Source organism: Drosophila navojoa, chromosome 3 (assembly GCF_054131105.1).
Source record: "Drosophila navojoa isolate 15081-1374.11 chromosome 3, UAZ_NAV_1.0, whole genome shotgun sequence".
Classification (NCBI taxonomy): Eukaryota; Metazoa; Arthropoda; class Insecta; order Diptera; family Drosophilidae; genus Drosophila; species Drosophila navojoa.
This window is the reverse complement of record NC_142891.1, coordinates 9365533-9391511: the sequence shown is the minus strand read 5'-3', so window position 1 is coordinate 9391511 and position 25979 is coordinate 9365533. Positions and strand designations below refer to the sequence as shown.

Here is a 25979-nt window from a genome sequence, read left to right as displayed (position 1 = left end):
AAGAGCAAGTGACTTTTTTTTGAGTTTTAATTTTTTATTCGTTAAGCAAAAATAGCATTACCACTACTACTACTACTAGTATTATTACTAGTATTACTATAGCTACTACTACTATTTCTACTACTACTAGTATTGCTTTAGCCACTACAACTACTACTACTACGAGCATTACTATAGCTACAACTACTATTTCTACTACTACTACTACGAGTATTACTATAGCTACTACTACTATTTCAACTGCTATTACCACTAGTATTACTATAGCTACTACTACTATTTGTACTACTACAAGTGTTACTATTCCTACTACCACTACCACTATTTCTACTGTTACTAGTATTATTATTGCTACTACTACTATTTCTACTACTGCAAGTGTTAGTATTGCTACTACTATTTATTCTACTACTAATATTACAATTGCTACTATTACTATTTCGACTGCTATTAATATTACTATTGCTACTACTACTACTACTACTACTACTACTATTTCTACTACTACTAATAAACTATTTCGACTGCTACTAATATTACTATTGCTACTACTACTACTACTATTTCTACTACTACTAATAAACTATTTCGACTGCTACTAATATTATTATTTCTAGAACAACTAATACTATTTGTAATTCTACTACTATTTGTTTGTTTTTGTTTTTTTTTTAATATTTATGATAAATTTAGGTAAATTTGTAATTTTTGTTATACATGGGACCGTCGTTATACCCAGGCCCATATAGCCATATAAGTTTACTCATATAAGTTTGTTTGGCGACCAGAATATTCATCGCAATAACCGTACGAAGGCTACAAGAGGAGTTGTTATAACTGTATTCTATTTTGATTACTATAATATAGTTCTACAATTGTATATATTCATATTCTATAATTAAATTATGTTTTTTCTGCTCTTACAGGCCCGTCTTGCCACAGCAATAAAGAGCAACAGCAACAATAGCAAAGAGCTACAAAGCACTGCCATCTAAAAACTGAAATTGCAACAAATACAAATACAAATACAACAAAAATAAACAACAACAGCAACAGAACTAACAATTCAATTGCGCAATATATAAAGACACATATAGATATATACAAAAAAATATACTAGAAATACTAGAGAAAAGGAAAATTTTACAAACTCAACAGCTGCGTACGCTTGAGAATATGATATAAAATAATAATTTACAAGACGCTTAAACACGAAAAAAAAAAATGCACTAAAGAAAAAACAACAAAAAAAGAAGAGCCAAGAAAAGCCGAAGCTGAAGTGGAAAAACTTTAACTGTAAGAGAATAACCAAACACATACAGAGACTCTTTGGGTTGTAAAGACAAACAAAGAAAGCAAAGTTGGACAAAGAAGAAGAAGAAGAAGGCAAAAAAGAAAAGAAAACAACAAAAACATACACAGCAATAATATAATAATATTGCAAACAATAAAGCATATACTCGCCATATATTGAAGGAGAAGAAAAGAGAGAAGAAAATAAAAAAACAAGTTGGGAGATTTTTGTAAAATTAAGAGTTATTAAGCAGCAACAGAAAAAAGAAAACCGAACTAGAGACAATGTAAGCCAGCAAGAAGGAAAAGAAACTGACAGAGCCAAAGGAGTAGAGGAATAAAGCAGGAGAGAGACGGAGGGAGAAAGAGGATTTAAGTAAAATATACGCGCCTCGTCAACAGCAAACACCGAAGAGACTATGAAAAATGCGCAACTGAAGCTGAGTGTAGTTGATGATGAAGAGCTGTGGCTGCAAAAGCAACAGCAACAACAGCAGCAGCAACAGCAACAACAACTGGCTTTTAGATTAACACACAACAACATCAGCAACAACCAACTTACTCAACAGCAACTAAAGAGCTTAAGTACAAAACACCATAGCAACATCAACAGCAACAGCAACAACAACAACAACGGCAACAACAGCAGCAGCACAACATTAGCAATAACAGAAATACAGCATGTAGTTATATATAATGCATGGGCTTTGCAGGAGCAACAGCAGCAGCAACAGCAACAGCTAGACAGCAACATGTTGTCGGCGGCCAAAGGCAGCAGCAATCAAGCAACATACCCAAACATAAGACTGTGCGCACGCAAGCGGCAAAGATTACGTCGGCGGCGAAAAAGAAAACAACTAACAACACCAGCAACAGCAGCAACAACACACAGCAATAGCAATAGCAACAGCAACAGCAACAGCAATCAAAGCAGCAACAGTGAGAGCAACAGCATAAATTTATTTCATGGCTTGTGGCCAATTAGCGTTGGCATTGCATTGCAACTGTTGCTGCCGGCGTTGAGATTGTGGCAAATGCAGCTGCAGCTGCAACAGCGAGCAGCAATATTGCTACGAGCGTTTGCTGACACAGCCACCGCCATTATTTCCTATCTACTGCAGCTGCTTAGCAATTGCAAGCGTCACAGCAGCAGCAGCAGCAGCAGCAGCAGCAGCAACAGCAGCAGCAACAGCAGCAGCAGTAGCAACAGTTGCAGCGGCACACATCTAATCAACGGACTAAATAAACACTCATGGATATTTTTATTGATATATTTGAATTTATCTGCTAAAGGTAAGTGAGACTCAACAACAATTAAGCACTCAACAATATATCTTAGACAAGTGCAAGCACTTGTGCTGCAACAACAACAGCAACGGCAGCAACAATATGTGTGTGTGTGTGTGCGTTGTTGTTGTCGCAACCACTTGACAACAACTGTTGCCGCACAAGCTGTCATATTGTTTAGCTGCATGCCAGCAATAGCAACAGCAACAACAACAACGGCGGCGGCAACTTCATAATGCACGCCGGCAACATATTGTCACTTTGACACATAAAACCACTCAAGGGTGGGCGCAATCTCATCTGTTTCTCTCTTCTTACTTTTTTTCTTTCTTTTTTGTTGTTGTTCCGTGGGGGCGTTTGTTAGTTGTGACATTTACGACAGCTTCAAGTGAAGCATGCCGGCAACAACAACAACAACAGCAGCAGCAGCTGCTGAAAGAGGCCCGACCTCAGTCGCAGAGACAACCTCAGTCGCAGCCGCAGCCACGGCCTCCTCGCTCGCCTGACTGTCTATGGCACTTGAAAGCGTCTGCGCCTAGGGCTGAATTTTTTTTCCTGCTGTTGCCGCTGTTGCTGTTGCCACATAAAGACAGCAGTTGAGCGGTTGCCACCTGAATGAATTGTGTAGACAGTTTAAAACGCTCAAAAGTATGCTCGGCATAAATATAATCCACAAACAAAAGGAAAACGAAGCGGTTGCAAATTTAAATTGAAGTGTGTGCGTATTGCGGTAAAGGAAGAGGAAGAATGGAAGAATTATTATAATCAGAATTTTCGGAAAAGAAACAGGAGAAATGTGGGCAAATATAAAGAGAGATAGTGGAGGAAGATATAGAGAATAATAAAGAGTAAAAGTGAGATATAGAGGAACAGCAGCAAAGGCGTAGGCAATGAAATCTAATTGCTGAGGCTCAATATAGTTTTAATTGATTAGATTGAAGCAAGAGTAGTTATCGATTATTTGATATGCGTATGCCTTATAGGGGGCTGAAAAGAAAAATGTCAAGGCGCAAGCCAAGGTCGACTAATGGACGGACTGGTCAGATGAGCAGTTGAGCGGACAGATAGCTAGACAGATGGACAGACAGATGGACGGTTGGCTAGCGGACAATTCGATAAACGGATGGACGGACGAAGGACAAAAGGAGAGGACAAAATGAATTCAGCTCTTCATTATAATCAAATATATATATATTCATTCATTTGATTCATTCTAATCATATATGTATATATATAAATATAATTTTAAACTGTCCTCCCTCTGCCTTTTAAATGCACTTCATCAAAATAATGATGCGTTAATTCCCATTCTCCATGTAATATAAACACTTAATTATTTTCAAATTAAAAATAAAACAGTATTTTCTATTAGACTCTATAGCAAAAATTTAAGTGTAATTTTGGTTAAAATTAGACACTCTCTGGGTATCATGGCTTCTATTTTAGATATGTACATGAATAAAATTTAGCTGGTGGACAAAATCGCATTATGTTTCACTTTATGAAATACCCACAAAGTAAATCAAATTGAAAATATGCAAATATTTTTAGCTCGGCTGCTTGTTCGCTCGCAGTTTATGTTGCACAGTGTTGTGTATGACGCTTAGCTGCAACAATTTAGCATGACACCAAATACTTTTAGCAAATATTTTACCATGCCAACAGAGAGAGAGAGAGAGAGAGAGAGAGAGAGAGGGAGGGAGAGAGAGAGATGGCTCTGCCAGAGATGCCTTTGGCTTTTCCATTTGCATTTTGCGTTGCAAATTTTCGTGTGTAGTTTGACAAAAATCCTTTTTAATGGGTTTTACTACGTTTTTTTTTTTTTTTGTTTTGTTAGCAGCTTAGAAATTCTTTGCGCTGACAACAATAATTTTAATGTAGGCGGTGGTGGCTCGGTTGACAGGCATAGCAGCAGAGGCAGCCGCAGCAGCTTAGTGGATGCCTGCCGGCTGCCAGCTGCCTGCCACTTACATATATTGAGCTTATTAATGGGCACAGTGCGGCTTAGGTGTTGTTGAGCAGCGGCGCAGGGGCATGCATGCAGCAATGCCAAAGTGTAGCTCAGTGTGTGTGTATATGTGTGTGTGTGTTGATTTGTGCCCAGGCGGAATAAGTCGTTGAGCTTTGCGTGTCGCGGCTGTTGCCATCTATGAAAACACTCATATGATATATTCTCACACACTTCTGTGTGCATGTGTGAGTGTGTTGTGAACGTCTTTGGCTCTGCAGTCAAAGTTGCTGTTGTGTCTGTCTGTTTTGGTGCCCAGAGTTCATGTTTCATGCAGCAGAAGCAGCAGCAGCAGCAGCAGCAGCAGCAGCAGCGGCAACTGTCGCTGTCCATGTGCGTGTGTGCATGTTTATGATTTTATGGCAGCACTTCCGTTTCCGTTCTGCTATATTGTGCGGCCATATGTGTGAGTCTCTCTGTCGCTCCCTCTCTCACTCGCCCCCTTTCGCCCTTTCTTTGTGTGCGTGTATGCCCCTTGGCATACGATAATCAGATTTAAACTTTGCGCTACGTCAACGTCGTTGCATATGCAGAACTGTTTGTCGACATGTGTGTGTGTGTGTGGGTTTGTGTACCAGCTGCCCTATGACATCGTTCATACGCCCCGTTGGCCAGCCAAGTGGCACTGTTATGACGTTTATTGCTACGGAAGGCTTTTTGGCATGCTTCAAGACTTCAACAACGATGCGAAACCTCAAGACTTTCAGACTTTTCGACTTTTTCCTCTTTCGCTTGGCCATTTGACAGCGACCAAGTTGATTTTAATAACTTCTATTTGGGTTGTTGTTTTTGTTGCCACTCACTAACGAGCTGCAGCAAAGAAGGCGACGCAGAGAAAGATATGGTTAGAGAGAGAGAGTGTAAAAGTATAAGCAAATTGAAGGCTTAAAAAAATGTATATATGTATATGAAAATATAGAATGTTAAGAAATACTTAAACATGTCACATGTGTGACATGTGGGTGGAAAAGGTTTGACAGCAACAAGAAACGTTGGAAAATGAACGGCACTGAGGCATGGGCATAATTTAATAATTGATAGAGAGCAGGAAGAGAAAAAATATTTATGAGGTTATGGAAATTTATTGATTGCAGCCTTGAAAAAAATATATAGCACCATCAATAATAAGAGAAATATTATTAACGATATAAGGTGACGGAACTTGTATTGAAATAAAAAGTAATTTAAATATATACAATAATACATATAAATATTTAATGTTTTAAATTTTTGGCTTGCTTTAAATTTTATTTGAAGAATAATTTTGTATAATTATTTATTGCGGTTATATATATATTGTATATTAAATATTCTAATACAATCCTTATGTATCTCAACTGTCATTCGGCTGTTGGCTCTATCAATCTATATGCGCCTACGTCTCATCTTCGTTTTCCCTTATATGTCATATGCCCTTCTTTTTTCTTTCTTTCCATCATTAGCTAAAGGCTTACACATGAAAGAAAAACATAATATCATGCAAGCCTTTAACATCTGCACACTCACTCATATGTGTGTATATATAGGCACATCATGCTGCACAAATAACTTACACACACACATACACACACACATTCACATGCCAACATACATGCCCAGCTTGGGTCTCTTTCTCGACTGCCATACAATGAAAGCGCAACATTTTTTTTATTTTTATTTCTGCTGCTGTGCTGAAATCAATCATCAAATATGATAGCATTCATAATTTGAATAGTGGACGTAGGCGTTTGATTGATGGGCCAGGGCAGGCCCAGGATGTCAGACGGCCTCCGCTCAATGCTAAACGCCATTTGCTGCTACGCCTACCCACCGCCCTAATTCGATTTGTAACCATTTTTGTTGTTGTTGAGTTTGGCAGCGAATCAGGTAACATTTATAGGGATAAAAAGAAGAAGAAGAAGATGAAGAGAAAGAAAACACAGAGAGCTAGTCATAAGCAATTAAATACTCTACTCTTTTAGCAGCTGTATCCAATTAGGGTGTAGCTATGTGTGTGTGTGTGTGTGTGTGTGTTCATTCAAGGGTTATCCTAGACTATCTGTTGAAATTTTTATTGCATAAATTAAGCTTTGAATGGTTAAGCGTCACCTTGGCGCTATTAAAATGCTCAGCATACAGTTGACTCTCTCTCTCTCTCTCTCTTTCTCTCTATCTCTGTCTTTATTTATATCATTTTCCATCCCTCTCTCGCTTGGTCGTTTTCACTGTGCATTGCGCTCGAACCCATTAGCAGGTGTCGCTGTCCTGCTGTGCTCAGCATTGCTTTTAGCCACATGGCTGCTCAGACAGGCCATCAAGTCTAACGAGTCGCGCGCTGTGACCTCTCACCCAGCTGCCCCTCCCTCCATCGCCGTCATCCGATGCTCGCCCCCCACATTCCCCTTAACCTTTAGCTCACTCCTTTTGTATCGGTTTTTAGCAGCTTAAGTGGTTTGGCGCCGCGTCAGTTTTCATTTCGCTTTCAATTTTTAATATCGACGGACAGCAGGAGTGCCAAATGGCGGAACTGTTAGCTCTTTGTGAGTGTAACCTCAACGGATGGAGTTTATTGACTTTTGGATGAAATGTCTAACGCATGGACATTGAGTAAATATTTTCAGAAACAGCAGAGCGAGTTGGCAATTTAATATTGATTTTTCAATAATTAAATAAATATGTGGATATTTTTCATGACTTTAATATTGTTGCCTAGGAAATCGGAATCTGGATTTCTTGGTATATTTGCAAATGAATATGTTATATAAATGTAGAACAATGATTGCTTAAGAATGAATTTTTTTTTTTAATTACAACAAAAAAAGTATCCACAAAAATGATTAATATAATAAATAAATGTTTTTGTTATAATTTCAGCAGTTTTATTGCAGTTGCTCACTAATATTAATCAATAATATATATAAAATAATATACATATATTTTATTATTTAAAAAAATCCTATGAATTTCATTTTATTTTAATATATATTAAGATATATGCCATTATTGTATGCTGATATAGAATATATAAAGCTATATGCTATAGAGCATTTAAAGTGCTCCTTATCAGCTCTTATCTGGCCAGCCTTTGTTGCTGTTGTTTTTATTATTGCTGGCTCTGGTAGGCGGGCTGCACTTTGTAACCAATTTTGTTGTGTTTGTTTTGCCTTTTATATTTCTATTTACTTTTTTTTCCTGCGCATTAAATTGGCTTGTGCTTTGCGGTCGTGGGCCAGGCTGGGCTAGAGTCGAGTTGGCTCAACTGACTTGGGCTCATCGTAGAGCTTCAGGCATTGGGCCATGTTCCGGGCGCAGCTGTTGCAGCGCTTTTTTTTTTTGCCTCTTGTTGTTGTTATTGTTATGCTGTGGCTCTCTGTGGCAACGCTGGCTTTGTGAAATAGCAATTACTTTTTCATGCTTCACTGCAATAAAATTGCAATTTTATGCGGCCAGCCGCCAAACAAGCGAAGCCTCCCAAAGACGGCAACAACAACGGCCAGCTGAACGGAACGGAAGTGCAGCCATTGAAAAGGCATTTCAAAATGGCCGCAATTTATGGCGGCAACAGTCGCTGCCAAAAGTTAAGGCCACAAAACAGGCCATGACTAGAGCATTTAACTGTCATGTGGAGTCATTAAAGGGCGTCAAGTGTATAAGCATCAAGCGAATAAATATTTGTATGTGCGATGCACTCGAGCAACGTTAAGACGTTGATATGCGCATAAAATTGGGCTTGAAGCAACATTTTAGTTGAATTGAAAGCGTGGGCTGGACAGGCAAACAGAGTTCTATGGGTATTATGCTGGAAATATACCTTTGAAAAAAGTAGACTTTTAGAATTGCTATTGAATGAGTTTAGTGAGAGGTTTTACAAGAGAGACTCAGTAGATAGTATAGAACTAATAACATAATTTTATTTCAATTAAGTATTTACTTTGTTCAATGTAGAAATGGAAGATACCAGGCATGTAGATATATGTATCTAGGGTATACATATACATAGTTCTTAATGATTCAGTAAAATTTTTTATACAATTTTAATAAAAGATTTTAATGGATAGCCAAAGAAAAGTCTATAGCAAACGTACAGAAAATGTTTAGAGTCGATAAATAAAATTGATTTCATTTACGTTTAGCTGCATAATTCTATTTCTAATTTTATACAATAAGAAACTTGTTCAATAATTTAAGTGATAAATGCTTAACAAACAGATGGATACTTATAATTCAACTTTTTTTTATCAAATTTTAATGGAAGAGGAAATAAAAGTTTAAAATGAGATTATACTCAAAGTATGCAGAATTTCAAAATTATTCTCCCATTATAGGTAGAAATATTGACCTCTTATATATTGACTCAATATATATAATATATGTATCTATTATAAGACATTTATACAGACTTAAACTAGAAGACATTGTAAGACATTTCATGCCATACATTATTCTTAAATTGAAAAGTTTCTGCCATGAATGAACTTCTTACACTTTTTCATAGCAGCCAGCTTTAAGGAATTTTAATGGCCTCAATTTAGGTCAAGCTTCTGCTAAAGCAGAACTTTGAAATGTCTGTAATTGTTTCTCACATTTCAAACACCATTTGTCTTGCTCAACGATTTGCTGTTGAAATTCAATTTAAATTTGACTAAAACTAAAATCTTTTGCCAAATAGTTTTCCAACTTGAGAGAAGACTCGTGCTCTCGGTGCTCTTTTTCGTTTTACTTTCAATTTAAAGAAATGCCAAATTACATTCAAGCATCCGCCTGCATATTCATTAGTTGCGCTTCCTGTTGAAAATGCGCTGCCCGAAAAAGTATGCTACGCTTTTTTATGCCCAGCTGCAATGCAAATAAAAAGCAGCAGCAGCAAAGGCAGCAGCAGCAAAGGCAGCAGCAGCAGCGACTCAGCTGTGTAAAAGTAGATTTTAAATATACAATGCGCTTTTATCCTGTTGCGCTGCTCTGTTTTGCTTTCTCACTCACTCATTTTCCCTCCCTCTCTGTTTGTTTTATTATTACATTCATTTTGACACTTCATCAGACGTTGGCCCTGTTTATAATATTTTTTTCTGCTGCTGCTGCTGCTGCAGCTGCAGCTGCTGCCTGTTTGCTTTGTGTTCTGATGTCAATGCTTTGCCTTAAAGGCTTAGCTGCCCCGCCCACGTCCATTTCCAACGCCAACCGCGCCTCGCCCCCGCCCCCCCACCATTGTCAGGCTGTGCGCTCGTTAGTTGCGACGCTTGCGGGCGCTGCGTTTTGTTTAAGAATTTTTTAATTTTAAATGCAAAGCAAAACGGGCACGTAAAGAGAATGCAATATGCAAACGTGCTACAAGCTGAGAATGTAAAAGAAAAAATAAGAAAACAACCAAGACTTTTACCCATTTTCCGAGCTGGCCTGGCAAAAGACTAAAATGCGTATTAAATCTAAGAAAAAAAAAAAAAACTAACTAAAATTTATGTGCATAATTTCGTTAGGTGTTCATTTTGTATGCAAATCGTGAGCAATTACATTTGGTGTAAGGGAAGGACGTCAGCTAGTTTTACATGTAAATATAAGGATTTTAAGAGGTAGTTTAATTAAGGAACAATTAATATAGAAAGAAATATATGTTTGGAATATTGTATTCTATAAAAGTAATATAAAAAAATATATATACCTTAAATAAATATTTATAATTATTAAATAATTCGAGTAATGCTAAGAATTTATGTGTGGAAAGCATTATAAATTGCCTTTATTTTATTTATTTATTTTTAATAATATTTGTCGCACTGTCTATCAGACGCCTATATGTATGTGTAGACAGCTATAGACAAATTATAGCCATGCTGCAGAGTTATTCAACATGCTCGCGCTGCAGTCGTCGGCTTAGCAACGTCAACTCGATGCACTGAGAGTCTGAGACATACACAAAAACTTTATTGAACTCAGAGCGTAAAAAACGAAGACAAAGGGTTTCTGTTCTATCGTTGAAGTTCGATCGGTTTCTCAGGCACTTTTTCCTCTGAGTATTAGTAAAACATTTAATTGCAGACATCGAAAAAAATCAACAGTGGTTGTGGTTCTTATATTAAAGTATTAATACTACTACTGCGGATTATTGGGTCCAACAGCTAAAATAAATAAGACATCATTAAAATAAAAAATTTCAGGTAACTTTTGGGAATAACAAAAAAATAAAATAAAAATTATAATAATATATTTAATTAAAGATAAATTAATCACAGGCTTTTTTTTATAAATATTATGGAGGTATATGTAGAAATAATATTAGTTTTTATTAATTATTTGTGCTTGCGATTTTCCCTTAAAATGCAATTAGATCGAATCCGCAATAAAAAAAGGAAAAATAATCTCTACTTGAATACCGAAGTTGAAGTTTAATTAATTTTATAACAAACAGCTCAGGCAATATCTAACTGCCCCCATTCATGGTGTCATACTTGAAAACGTTTTCGCAGCTGCATTATAATCGAGTGCAATTAAAATGCAGCTCTTGCACTCTGTGCCCAGCCACGTCTCCGCCTCTCTCTCTCTCTCTCTCTCTCTCTCTCTCTCTCTCTCTCTCTCTCTCTCTCTCTCCCCCTTTCGGCATTGTAATCAATATGCCATTATCAAACTTCAAGTTGGCTGCTGGCTGGTGCTTCCTGCTGCTGGCACCTAGCTCATGAAAATCCATCACAGAGCCATGGACAGAGTATTAACACAGTCTGTTGCTACTGCTACGCCCCTCGACGGCCCAAAAGCTCGCATAGCGATAGTGGGTGGGCGCCACAAGTGGCAATCATTAAAAATGAATTCTCAAGCAAGCGCAGCCGCAATTTTCGCTGCACTTGCCTCGTGCCACAAATCCGACACTGAATGCTACTTAGTGGCATGAAATTCCCATTGTGCGCTGTGTGGCATGCCGCACACAAAAAAGTGAAGAGATGAGGCTGTGCTGCGGAGGAGGAGGAGGAGGAGGAGGAAGAGCATAAGGCAACTTGTGATCCAAAAACTGCAAAGAACTCTCAAGAAATTATCAAATTGAGATGCAGAAAGGGCTAGAGTGAGAAAGATAGACAAAGAAAGAAAGAGAAAGATAGAGTGAGCGAGTGAGGCAGGCAATTTTTAGTTTTTCTTGCTCGTTTTCAGTTGCATGCATAAATAATTCGACGATAACGATGGCAGACAAATAACGGGGCGTAAGAGTCTTATTCCTCGCTCTCTCTTTCTCTATATGTGTTTGTGTGTGTGTGGGTGCGTGCGTGCGTGTATGTTTGTCAGAGCCAATTTATTATCGCCAAGAAGGCGAGCAGTCGTCCAAGCAACAGCAGCAGGAGAAGGCAACCAAGAAAATTTGTATGTTAAAAACTTTGTGGCTCAATAAAAGTTTGCCTTTGTTTAGCGCAAGCCAGAACAATAGAGAGACAACTTGGGAGCCTGGGAGGGGGTGGGGACTACAGCCTGTAGGACAGAGACATATGGCAAATACGAAAAAAAAAAAAATGAAAGCGCAAAACTTTCATTCAGTGCCGCCCGCATGCAAACAGTGGAACGGCACAGGCATCGAATCAGCTTTTGAACCAAGTTGCATCGACCGAAAACCAGAAACTCGTAAACTTTTACATATCAATAAATTTCAGATACTCCGCACAGCCCTCCCTCTGCCTTGCCCCTCTTTGACCTTTCACCGTCTCACACAAAACTATATCTCGTTCCATTTGCCGCACGAATTATTGATGTTGATTTGCGGTGCTATTGTGAGCTGGCAAATGGCAAATGGCAAACACTTGCAGCTCTCCAGCTGCACTCTATATATGCAGCTAGCCCCTGGCCACATTCCCTTTTGTGGAATTTTGCTGTTGCTTTGTGAGCGCTATGTGAAAACTAATTTTCATCTTTGTCTCTATTTGCAGTTTGCTTAGCAGGATATCATGAAAAGAGACTGTTACATGATCTATTGGATCCTTATAATACACTAGAACGTCCGGTTCTCAACGAGTCGGACCCGTTACAATTAAGCTTTGGTTTAACTTTAATGCAAATTATCGATGTGGTAAGTACTCAAAATTTAATTTATATAAATAATATATTAGTTATAAATTGTCAAATCAAAAGTAAAACTAAATAAGTATAAATTTGCGTTTTGTTCGCAATACGTTTTAATGTAAACAATAATCTAATTTTTGTTTCAAATTTTATCAACTCAATTAACTGAATCCATTCGGAGTTTCAGTAAACTCAATTGATATATTTGCATATTTACATTATACTATTCGGTATCTATATAGAACATATATCGAATTTATAAAAACAAGCCTCAAAAATATAATTAAAGACAAATAAAAACATTGGCTAAAAAGCATTGCATTTCCCTTCAGTCGGCACCCCTTAATATATTTTACTCCAGTTGAATTGTAAGAGTGAGTGACAGTGACCAAAAATTAGAGATATCTTAAAATATACTACATATATATTCAACTTTTTGTTATCTAAATACCCAAAACTTTATGAAGACTATAGATAAATACTTTGAATAGTTTCATCAAAGGTGAACTCAAAACGCCTCCATTCTCTAACTATTTCAAATTTAAATTCCCAAGCATAACGCTAAAACTTTCAGCATATTCCTCTTGCTTTCTATGCAAGGAGCATTTCAACCTATTTAACTCGGAGCTGTAAGCGCTTTACCATTTCCATTAAAAATTGATTAGCCACGCTCAAACTGCACCTATTTTCCGTTGCTTTGCATTTAAGCGCGCAACTTTAAAGTGAAAGTTGCAGAAGAAAAAGAATCAGCAGGAAAAAAACGAAGGTGACAAAAGCTGATGACACCATTTTTTGAGCTCTGCATGAAAAGTGAATTGCCAAGAAAGTGAAATTTTAATTATTTGCCTATGTGCAGGTGTGTGCAAGTGTGTGTGTGTGTGTGTGTGTGTGTGTGTGTGTATTCCCTGAATGACAGCTTGGCTTGAGCTCTCGGGCTGGCTGACTGGCCTGGATGTAGACAGGACGCACACATCCTGCCAAGCTGCCTGCCAGGCGAGTGTCGAGCAAATTACATGCAACGTCATGTGGCATGTGGCATGTGGCATTTGGCTCATTCGCACCTTTCGCCAAAGGTGGGCGAGAGTGGCTGGTGGAGTGGCGACTGTGAGCCATGTTTTAGACATGTTGCATGCTGCATTCAATGGGGCAAAGTTTCTGTTGCGTAGAGGGCAGCCAAAGGTGGCTTTCATTTGTACCAACATATATCAAGTCGGGTGCTAGGCGTTTGCTTTTGTTAGTGAGACAACCTCAATTCATATTAGATTCTCTATAGTGTATGTCTGTGTGCGAGTGTGCGAGTGTGTGTGTGTGTTGTTTGTTGCCTGGCTGCCTGCTTGTCTGCCTGCCTGCCTGCCTGCCTCGCTGTGTCCTGGACAAAGTTGGGATTCAAACTAAAAATGGAGCGCACAAACAAAAGACACTGCGCCTGAAAGCCACGCAGTCGAAAAGGGGGTGGAGAGAGCAGTGAGAGTAATGGAACGAGTTGGGCTTGCACTGGGATAGCTGCTGCTCGAGGCATAAAAATAGGCCTACAACTGCGCATTCACTGGCGCGCGCTAAAAGTCACACACAGAGCGAAGGAAAAATTGCTGCAAAGCATTCACAATCCACACACACATATATACAGGTACACACACACACACACACACACACATGTGGCATGCAAATAAAATGAATAAATAAAATTTTGCCCATGTGTTGTGTTCACACCTGCCGCTAAAATACACATACATACACACACACTCACACATACACATAAAAGCTGCGAGCCCAAATGAAGTGCGAGCTGCGCGCTGCGAGTTGCGATATTTCGTTTTGTTGGTGCTGCAAAATGAAGTTGAAAACAAATGCGGCACAATGCTTTGGCCACTGGCTGGCTATACCCTGTAATAGTGTAGGCTCTGGATATGTGAAGCGTAAGATCAAATATGTAATTCTGTATGGTGTACAGAAAGTTGACAAAAAATTTCTGCAATAACGATCTTAAATGCTCATATTGGTCTAGAGTATATTAAGAAAATTTTAATAATTTGTAATAAATAATACAATAATTACAATACTATTATAATATTAATATTTAATTTTCATACTAATATTAATATTATTATGTCTGATAGATGATAGTTGCAGATATTCATAAAAGTACTTAAGGGCCTTTGTTGCTCTGGCTTTAAACTTAATTGTTATTTAGAATTTATTCTCTGTGACAATTAAAGAAATATATAAATAATTAATTAAAAGTACATCATCATCGAATCTTCTCTCAAGAGTGTTTAATGATTTTAGTCAACTACAGGTCATCTGCCAGTTCGTTCACACAGCAAGAAAGTTTCCTCTCCTCCTGATTCTTCGCTTCTTTTCAGTTGTTACTCAAAAATTGCTGGCAGTAAAAACTGCAGCACGCACACACTCCAGCAGCAGCAGCAGCAACAGCAGCAACAACAACAACAGCAATTACAGTCGCAGTGCCAGGCATAAAAATGCGAAAATCGGGTCATTTTGTTACAGTGAAACTGGAGCTGGGGGTGTTAACACAGCCATCAGTTACCCTGTAAAACAGCACGGGACCAGAACAATGCAACAAGAACGGTTATTGCTGCTGCTGCTGCTGTTGCTGCTGCTGGCGTAGCTGCTGTTGCTGCTGCTGTTGCTGCTGCTACTCCTGCTTCATCGTAAAGTTTATGTTCTGTGCAAAGTGTCAGCGCGTCAAGTCGAAGTATGTGTGTGCGCCTGACTGACAGAGTGACGGACTGACTGGCTGACTCTGAGTCTCTGTTGCCAGCTAGCGGTGCTTAAAGTTTTTATTTAAGGCATAAGTTGCGAATTGCTTAGGTGTGGCAAATGCCATTGTGCTGCTGCTGCTCCTGCTGCTCCTGCTGCACGATGTTGCATGTAAATCTTGCTGCTTATGTGCCGCAATTAACGCCAGCAATCAATGTGGCAAACTTCTCAAATGCGCCCATAAACGATTCAAGTATTAAGACTTGGCATATAAATTTATATAAAACATGATTCTTGTTCCGGCTGACTGTCACATTCAGAAGTAAGAGCGATAATGTGCAAATTTATAACGTATGAGGTGGGTGTGCGTGTGTGTGTGTGTGTGAGGGTGTGTCATTATGCTTGGGCTTGAAATACTTTTGGCTACAATTCAAGAGTTTGTCTAATATGTTTCGTTTAGTAATACTTTAGCTCATAGTTTATATCTTGCATATTATATAGATATATTTTCGTATAGTATGTATGTTTTCAGATCTGATTTCATATGTGTTACATCTTTCATATCTATGCATAAAGTACTCTCTGAGCTATCAAATAATCAAATAATTTAACTTAGATCAAATTTCCAAATATATACATATATTTTTTTTTTCTTCAGAATATATAAAATGTGCTTTCCATAAAATAAAATATGTAACCTTATTCGTTTAAGGTTTAGGTATTTGTTTAGACTTTGGTTGATTTGGATATTTGCCAAATTTAATATTATTTATTTTTAATATTAATTATTTTTAATATTAATTATTTTTAATTTAATATTGAATATTGAAGCTTAGCTAAAAGAAATTAAGTATAATAAATGTATAACATTTCATAGATTTAATATATGTATGTCATAATCCCGCAAGCTTTATCCCCCCACTCTCGCTATACTATATGCATTTATAAGCACTATCTAATTATCTCCACATGACATACACATACATAAAAATCTAAAGAGAAATATAGTTAATCTATCATCTTAGATAAGAGCTGTTTTACTATTACATACAGTCAACTTTAACAAAAGATAGCTGTTAGTTATGCAACTTGACTTGGATACGTATACATATATATATACATATAAACATATATACATTTTTATATGTAATACATTTTAAACATAAATCATGTCCATGCTCTTACAATTTTCTCCTATTCTTGCACATATGTAAATCTTTTCTATTTCTGACCAATTCTCGCTGTCTGCAGCCAAAATAATTTGAAACTTTGTTATTTACACTTGAGCGTAATATTTATGCACTTATCGTTCTATCTCTCCCTCTCTCTCTCTCTCCCTTCTACTTCTTAGCAAATGCCTCTATCCTTTCCCCCTTTTTTTTGGGCTATGCCAATGCTCCCCAGGGATATTGAGGCGTTTGACACTAGCAATATTTTAAGTGTTAACTGCATTCGCAGCTGCATTTGCATATTTTACGTGCACGCTGCTGGATGCCACGGTTGCCTGGGCAACAGTTAGGGGCGGGCCTTTTGGGCGGCTGTGTGGGTGTGTGTGTGTGTAACGGGGTATTCGGGGCCGGTCTCAAAGCAATTTGAAGATTTAACACCTGACAGCTGCCTCAGCTGGTGCCGCTGCTGTTGGCAGCTAGTGCTAGTGGGCGTGGCAAGGCCAGTGTAAAGGCCAAGCGTCGTTGTTCCCAGAGCAGTTGCAATTCAATTTAAAGCACAAAAAACTGCCACACACACACTGGAGAGGCAGAGCGAGAGAGAGAGAGAGAGAGATGGGGATAGAGAGTGTGGGTAACTGTAAAGCATCATCAATTCAGCTGCTTATCAGCGAGACAGTCAACGTCTCTTATCTGTCAAGTTGCCAAGTGATTAAGCTTTAAGGATGCCAACGCAAGCTGTTTAACTGAGCGTGCCGAACAATGGAGCTAGCTGGTTTTGGAGTTGTGCAGGGCGGGGATAGGGGGGTCATGCTCCTGCTCAAGGATAGCTGCGATTATCTTCTATGCTATCTACTATGCATTTTTATTGCCTGTGATTTATACGGGCGCCAGAGCACATGTCATAATTGCGCCCCTGGGAGGTCAGCTGTAAAAAGGACACGGGCATGCGGCAAAGCCAAATGCAGCAACAATGCACAACAACAAAGCAAAACAAAGCGAAAACGGAAAACGAATCCTGCTTTAAGTCCTGTTTGTTGCACTGCATGTGTGTGTGTGTGTGTGTGTTTCTATGTAACACTCTCTGTGCGGCATTGCTGAAAATTGCATTTGAATAAGTCACAATTTATGCGTCAGATTGTGCTACAAATGTTGCAGCTCAGCAATATGCTGCAGTTGAGAGCGTGTCACGAGACACGAGACACGTAAGTGACAGGAATCAGAGCGAGCTGGAGCTGAAAATGCTTACTTTGGGAAAGATTTTTGTATGAGATTTTGTTTGATATAATAATAATTTAAGACAGGGAATACCAAAATCTACTCCTATATAACTTGAAATAATATTGAGAAACGGTTAACAGTTATTTGCGGGGAAGGGTTTTAATTCCTTCTGCAAGTCTACATCCAAGAGGTCTATTTTCGTAAACCAGGCAATATACACATATTAATGAAAACTTTGAAAGTGCTTGATAATAGTCTGCCTCAACAGGGCTCTACTGAAGAGTATTTTCAGCCTAGCGAGGCCAATATTTTACACACAATCTATCCTTCAATGTTGCCTTGAAATTTCGTCAACAAGTATATTAAGAGTTTTTTTTTTTTTTGAAAGTGAAACTTTGAAAATTTACCTATTAAAATTGATTTATTTACTAAAATTTCTCATTGTCTGCCTGTGAAAATCTACATTTGAAAGACTGTCCATAAAAGTCTGCTGCTAAAACCCCAAATCTGCTAAATTACTCACTAAAATTCGCACTCCAGTCATCCTATCTCGCATAGTAAATCAAGCACTGTCTCTCAAAGAAGTTCTTCCTGAATTTCTAAATCTCTCTCACTCTCGCTCTAAAATACAGCTCGCTAAGTCTATCTCTGAAACACTATCTCCGTCATTGACAGAAGCAAAAGGCAAGAAATTGACTGCACCCATATGCTAGTCGACTCGGAACCCTGCCTGATGTGCCGTTGAATGCATTCATTAAATTGCCATCTCTAATTCCAGCATTCGCTCGCATGCATAGTCAGTGGGTACAAGCGCCTAACGAGCTGTGCACACAATGCTGAGGCAAAGTCGCGTCGCAGCGCTGCGCAGCGCAGCTGCCCTGAAAAGTGTGCTATGTATTTTATGCAGCACACCTTTGTTTACCTGTTTCTCAAATTAGAATGTTATCATGTTGCAGTTTGTTTACAACTGGCTCCTGCTGGCTTCCTGCTGCCATTACAGCTATAGCATCGGTGCACTAGCTGTCTCTCGTCCTGTCCATTTGCCATGTTCGCCTAATTCCATACTGGCGTCAATTTGGTGTTCGTTTGCTGCTAACAGTTGTGTGTGTGTGCGAGTGTGGCTCAAAGGTGCCAAACAGATTCTTTGGCAAGCGCTCCCTACATACATGCATTTCATCAACTTAAACGGGACACCTCACACATACATATACACACACACACATACACATATATGTTTGGCATAGTTTTCAACATTTTTCAATGCATTTGGCTTTGGGTTTCACGTGCTGCCTCCATTGCTGCAGTCACTTTCCCTTTGATTGATGTTGTTGCATGTGCGAATGACTGCAGCTCGAGTGTTCCCATCTCTCTACATACATATATACACACCTATATATATGTCACATGTATGTATATTACATTTTGAAAGGCGAAAAATGTGACACACACACATTCACATATATGCACATATAGAGCGATGTCCAGAGCATTGCTCAATGGCCTTTCCGAGTGCTTTGCTTACATATATCGTCCCAAATTGGAGCAGCACTTTGACAGCCAAAGACACAGCTCTACTTCAAATGATCTTAACTCAACTTGAGCCTAAGCAAAAAATCTACTTAGGAAAAACATGTAATGGAAGGCTAGTGGAAGTTGGAGTATAGCAGCTCTTCCTCTACTTCGATTTCATATCATTTATTTATTTTTTTTTTTTTTATAGATTTTTTTTATAGACATATAATTTATGCCTGAGTGAAAGCAAGTGCTTAAAGCCTTTAGTTTTTATTCATTATATGCCTGCTCGACTTATATTTCTGAAGGACTTTCCATGGCACGATCACAGTTTGTGATCAAATGACAAGCGCATGTTCTCAAAAATATGTATTCAATGATTTTTTTTGTATTTTTCATTGAAGTGGAAAATGTAATATTATAATATAAATAATATTACAAATATATATATGTATATAACATAGTATATATAATATTAAAGTCCCTTATTATAAACTGAAATTACTGCAGTTTAATGTAAATGATATCGAAATCTTATATGATAAATACATTCTAGTTAAGCATATTTTATTTTAAATTTTAATTACATTTTTATTCATAAATTGCACAAAAAGGAATTGACATTATAGAACAAGTTGACTAATGATTTCTTTTGATGTGCATCAATATGAATTAAATTTGAAATTGAACTGCCATGTCTTGCTTTGCCTATTATATAGCTTTTAATTAGCCTAATTTTCAATTGAAATGTTACTGCAATACCTGCTCTACTTTCAACCTTATCCAAGGGCTGATAAGAGATTAAAGTCTTATGTGATATATATTTATTTGTATTCAGATTGCTCTCACTCATCCCTTTTTTTCGTCAATCCTTTCATGCGTGCTCATTTTCCACATAAACATTGATTTTGTGTCTAAAATTGGTTTGACTTGACTCAGTCACAACTAAAACCAACATTTATCTAAGCCAAGCTATAGTCAAACTCTTTCTTCTAAAGCCCAACAAACATCCTAACCAGCGTCAACAAATGGTGCATTGTGTCTAAATTTCAGATTGTAAAACTTAATTGATTTGCTGATAAACGCTTGAGTTCATTATTTTCGCTCTCTAGTTAATGACAATTCGCTGCTTTGGCGCTGATTCGCTTCCAACGGCTTGGCAGACGCGGGGCAGGGAAAGCGCAAGATATATAGTTTGGCTGCAAATCCTGCCAACAAATGGCTGTAATTGTCATTGAAGCTAGTCGGGCATTCGGGCCAAGGCGCATTTGGTTTTAGCTTGGCTGCGAATTGATGAGCTTTATGGGCCACAATGGCATTTTTGGTTTAGCAGCTAAGCCAGCGAAACATTACGTAAACACTTTGCTGTGAAAGTCAAGTCGAGTCCTTGAAAAGAGCACTGCCAAACTGGGCTATGTATATGTATTGGTGTGAGAGTGTGTGCGTGTGTTTTTAGCTGTTTGATAAAAGCGCAATTTAATTAACTGTACCCGAAAGATACAAAGCCCAAATACAGATACACAGATACACAGATACAGATACAGATATACACACAGCAGCGCACTTTGCATTGCCTTTTGTCTTTGTTGTCGCTCGATATCGGGCTTATAACGTATATACATACATATGTAATATATGTATATGTATTTATATATTATATACATTTTATGCACATATATTTCTTGGCATATAATATGTGTGCCGCGCTGTAAATATTTGCCGGCAGCTGTCATTTTGATAATGGAGTTTCAAATGTTTGCTATTCATGCTCATAAACACATGTTGGTAGACCGCCCTGCCACGCCCTAGCCCGAGCCTCGAGCACTCAGCCTATACACTGAATACACTGCTCCCATCTACATATCCCTATGTCCCTATGCCCATCCCCCTACCCTCTTCTCCAGCTCCTTCTCAACCATGCTTCATACGCATTCGCATTTTCTTGCCAGCTCCTCCACTAGGCAACTGTGTTTGCCTTCGATGAGAGCAGGCTTACATCGACTCATATACACGCACACACACACACACACAGACAAAGGCACGCACACACACACACACACTCACTCGCTCGTTCGCTCGCTTGTTGTTCCCTTTTAAAATATGCAAAAGGGCCATGCCTTTGCCAGCTACCCACGCTTCGATTTAATTGCATTTTAAAAGCGCACGTAACATGCCTCAAAAGTTCTTTACCTTCCATATTTTCTATTAATTTTTACCTGCATAAAATACACACGTGTTTGCATTGAGAATCGATTTTAAAAACAACTTTTATAATTATAATGTTTTTAATAAATTATGAAGCACATGTGGTAAATATATTTTGCAGTTTTAATAATTCAAGTCTTTTGTGTATTGGAAATAAATATTGTTTAACATGAGAAATTTAATATTTTAGTGAAAACAAAAACTTGTTTTACCATTTAAATGCAGTCATAAAGAGCAAACATTTGAAAAAGAGAATGAATAGACATAACAGTTTGCTGCTTGAAATCTAAATATGGTTGGAGCTCTTCTTCTTCAGTCTTACAACAGTTTATTATTTCTGGCTAATATTTATAAAGCAGAACTTAAAATAAAAATAAAAAGAAAAATTAATGTATATAAAGCAAGGGAAAGCTAAAGAATCTCTTCACACATCTATGCTCTACACTTCATAATTATCCTATAAATAAACTTTCATGAAATCCTACTTTCATTCAGGCACTAGACTTATTCTAGATCAACAATCTAACAATCATTGAGTCTTATTCAACACTTAATCAACTACTTCTAATTGAACTATACCTTAAATGTGGCCTATTCAGGCACTGTTCCCTCTGGTGCCTGCCTTTATGAGGGGAAACACCTATTTTTGTTGTAAAAGTCAAATAAATACATTAAGTGCAACTGCGGTAAATGCGGAATGACAAATGAGAGAGGGCAATAAGCGCAACACCCAAGAAAATGCGGGCAAAAAATGGAGCTTGAGACCAAATGAAAAGCAACAGAATGAAGTAGAAACAAAAAATACAATAAAATGAAGAAAAAGTGAAACGTAAAGAGCAACAAGAAAAACAACTCCCGGGCGCATTAATTAAAAGGCGCAGACAAAGCGAGGCGCAGATTAATTGGCGTCAATGAGCAGCAGACAAACGGAACGGAAGAGAGAGAGAGCAGGAGAGACACACAAAAGAGAGCTACAGAGAGAGAGGGGGGAAGAGAAGTAGTGCGAGCGAGAGATAAGACGAGCCAATGACAAGGACGAAAAGTGATTAAGTAGAGAGCAGGGCGCCTAGGGGCGTCAAGGGGGAGTGGCATATCAACGGATATCAGCGAAAATGAGTAATGAACTCGAGCAAGTAGCAAGGCGTTATACTTGGCGTTTTTTTTTTAGTGCACGGGACAATAAGAAACTAGGCTCGACTGTGCGTGTGACTGTGTGTGTGTTTGTGTGTGTGTGCGTGGGGAATGCGCGCCGCGTTTTATGCTACATATTTTTTATTCGCAGCCTTTAAATTCCCCGAACGCGTCGCGAGTCAATGAACTGCTGCAGTTGGAGAGTGTGCGTGTGTGTGTGTGTGTGTGTGTGTGTGAGTGTGGGATATATGCAAATTATAAGCCCAGCCAAAAACTTGTCTTCTGGGCAGTGAATGTGGCAGCGGGTAGCGTGGGCGAGAGGGCGTGGCAGAGCCAACTTGCCTGTGTAATAATTTTGCCGTTTGCTGTTGCTGTTACTTTTTTTTTCTTGCCACTCATTTGAAATTCAACAACTGCCACAGCGAAAGAGCGCAGTGTGAATGAGAAAAGAATAGTCCTAGAGCGTGCAAGCGAGAGACGAACAGTGGAGGACAGAGAGATAGAGCGAGAGAGCGAATGGCATGCATACGCTGGTGTTTTTTGAATGGAAATAAGCCTCGTTTATGTTGCGTCTGCTGCTCGATGCTCGCGACTACACTACACTACAAGCACACACACACACACACACACACACGTTAAAAAAGAAATGGCAGCACACTTTGTGCCTATACGACTGCGCCACTCTCTGGCTCCCACTTTCCCCGTGAACTGTCTGCTGTTTTGCATGCATGCAACAACAACAACAACAACAACAACAGCAGCAGCAGCTGCAACAACAAAGGCAACTGCAGAGGCCACCGAAGGCGACGACAAATAAGCGCCACAATTTCTGTGGCTAACATTTTCACATTCGTCTGGCATTTTGCCTCTGCCACGCCTCTGTGCCCACATTTTTATTTTAATTAAACTTGAAGCTGAAATTTTCTTTTTGCTTCTGCTTTTATTTCTTAACATATATTTCTCCACACACTTTTTTATTCATTTTCTGTGCTCCGTTTTCTCTTTTTTTTGGCTTTTTACTCGCATTCAGCTTTATAATTGTGTTGAAAGTTGTGCAAATGAACATGTGCATGCAAATAGAAATTTCGAGTTGGGAGTGTGTGTGTGTGTGTGTGTGTGTGGTGTCTAGAGAATGCTTTGAAACTTAACCAAATAATTGGTGTTAGCAGCGAGCAGGAAGTTGCCATTTGGCCAAATGAGTTGTGGCATTCTATTAGATAATGAGTTTAGGAAAAATACATGGAGTGAAGAATAATTATATTATTTGAGAATGCTTTCAATTCCTAATGAATTTGCTTTGAGATCTAATTAAAATTAATTTTTAAAATGGTTTCAATTTGACAAAAATAAAAAGACATTAAAATATATATTTTTTTATTGTTGTTAAAGTTTTAAGTTTTATAAAAACAAAAGATAAAGCTATAAAAAATAATATTTATAAAATAATACAAAATTACATTTATTTTTGTTTTTGCTTAAATTCAGCCGTATAATTAAATTAAATTTCTTATATATAAATAAACTGAGGGAAAATTCTATTATTTGTCAAAGTTTGCATTTAAGTTTTGTGTTGATTATAAATTATTTAATAATACAAATTTGTTGTTAGATTAAAATATATTAAATAATAATATCAAGTGAATTATTTGATTTTTATTATTTTCTTATATTTAATTTTCTTATATATAATTTAAAAGCAATTAATAGTTATGCTTTCGTGTGTGTGTTCTTTTTTTTAATATATACATATATATAAATTGCATTACAAATTATTATTGTGATTATTTACTCTGCCAAAAACTTATCAAAGAATTTTTCTTATTCTTCCTCTCACTCCAATTACCTTTGCTTCTTACATAATAATATCGTCAAAACGAAATAAAAGTTCTTATAAGCTTCGTTGGCATAAAGTTTTTCGGCTTAAGTAAAATATCAAAATGGATTGCTTCAAGCTCCAACAACACTTGCAGCTAAATACAAAAAGTGTAATAAAACGCTAAATGCTTGGGCCAATCTATACAAACGGTAATAACAATTTGCGCCAAGCACCGCCGAAATGCTCGACTGCAACAATCTGGTAAATTGAGCCACCAAAAGGCGAATAATGCGACTGGCCATGGCCCCACCCCCCCACGCCCCCTCAGCTAACCACAGCGCGTTATGCAGCATGCAGCGAAGCACAGTAATAACCCACTAACCGGAACGCAGAAAAACCAATTTTCTGTTGTAATTTGTTGAAAAACGAAATTTGATTAGGTTGACGCTGGACACACACAGACAAACATTCACATAGACACACACGCATACACACATACATACATACATACACACATATCCACTCCGGGTAGCAGGAAGCATAACGTACTTTGCGGTTTTGCTTGTGTGGGGTATATATACTATACTAAGTGAAATGGAAGCTGTACTCAAGTGCAATAATGTTATGGCTATATTGAGAGAGAGATAGCTATATATTGAGGAGGGGAAAAGGGAGAGAACGAACGAAGGAGCTGCAGCTGTTGTTGCGTTTGTTATGACCGCAATATTACGTGTCCTGTGCACACTCCTTGCCGCATTCTGAATTGAAAGCAACTCCTTGAGCCGCTTCTTTTTGGTTTTTTTTTTTTTTTTTGCAAGCAGTTCGATTTTGTTAGCGCCCAAAAAAAGGGAAAAATAAAATGGCAAAAATATATTTTGCGTAATATCAACTTGGATGCTTTGAGATACTTCGTAAATGCAGTAAATTTGTTGCTCGTTTTATATATGTGATTTTATTTATGTAATACTTGAGGGACTTTTTGATAATATTTATATGTGCAAATAAATGTCAAATATATAATGTACTATATAAATGAAGAAGAAACATTTGGGTTTGGAATAAGAGAAAGAAATAATGAGGAAGAAAATACTTATTATTGATATATATGAGACTTTTAAAACTGACAAAAACTTCTCAAATTATTATATTTATCATTTGTATATCTAGCATATCTCTTCGTTTTTCTTGTTATCTGTTTTCTCTTCTCTTAATCTTTATCATCTATCATATCTCTTCGTTTCTCTCGTTATCTGTTTTCTCTTCTCTTAATCTTTATTTTGTTTTTTTTTTCTTTCTTATCCTCTGACAGATGAACATGCTCTGATATGACGACAGATGTAGAGACATGCCGTTCGATTGATAGACTGGCATATAGATAGAGAATATACTGATAACAGATAGCTGATAGGTAGACAAATAGATAAAAAGATTAAAAAATATGAAAAAGATGGTATACAATGAGGCATAGGATGTGTTAGATCCGTAGACAGACAGATACAGACAGATAGGATGACACGTAGACAGCCAGATGAGCCAAGACTGGCATAGAAACATCTATGTATATAAGAGAGACTCTCACATTTTAATATCACTTTACTCTTGCACTTTC

General features: G+C 37.8%; 1 protein-coding gene across 1 annotated transcript in view; it reads left to right on the top strand.

Annotated features, from left to right (window-relative positions):
* nAChRalpha5 (nicotinic Acetylcholine Receptor alpha5) overlaps positions 1-25979 on the top strand; it is a 78000-nt gene that overhangs the window by 30852 nt on the left and 21169 nt on the right. The window contains exons 2-3 of the mRNA XM_089257477.1: positions 927-2586; positions 12466-12605. Coding sequence (XP_089113603.1) covers positions 1713-2586; positions 12466-12605 — 1014 coding nt within the window. The 5' untranslated portion in view covers positions 927-1712. The remainder of the gene's footprint in view (positions 1-926; positions 2587-12465; positions 12606-25979) is intronic.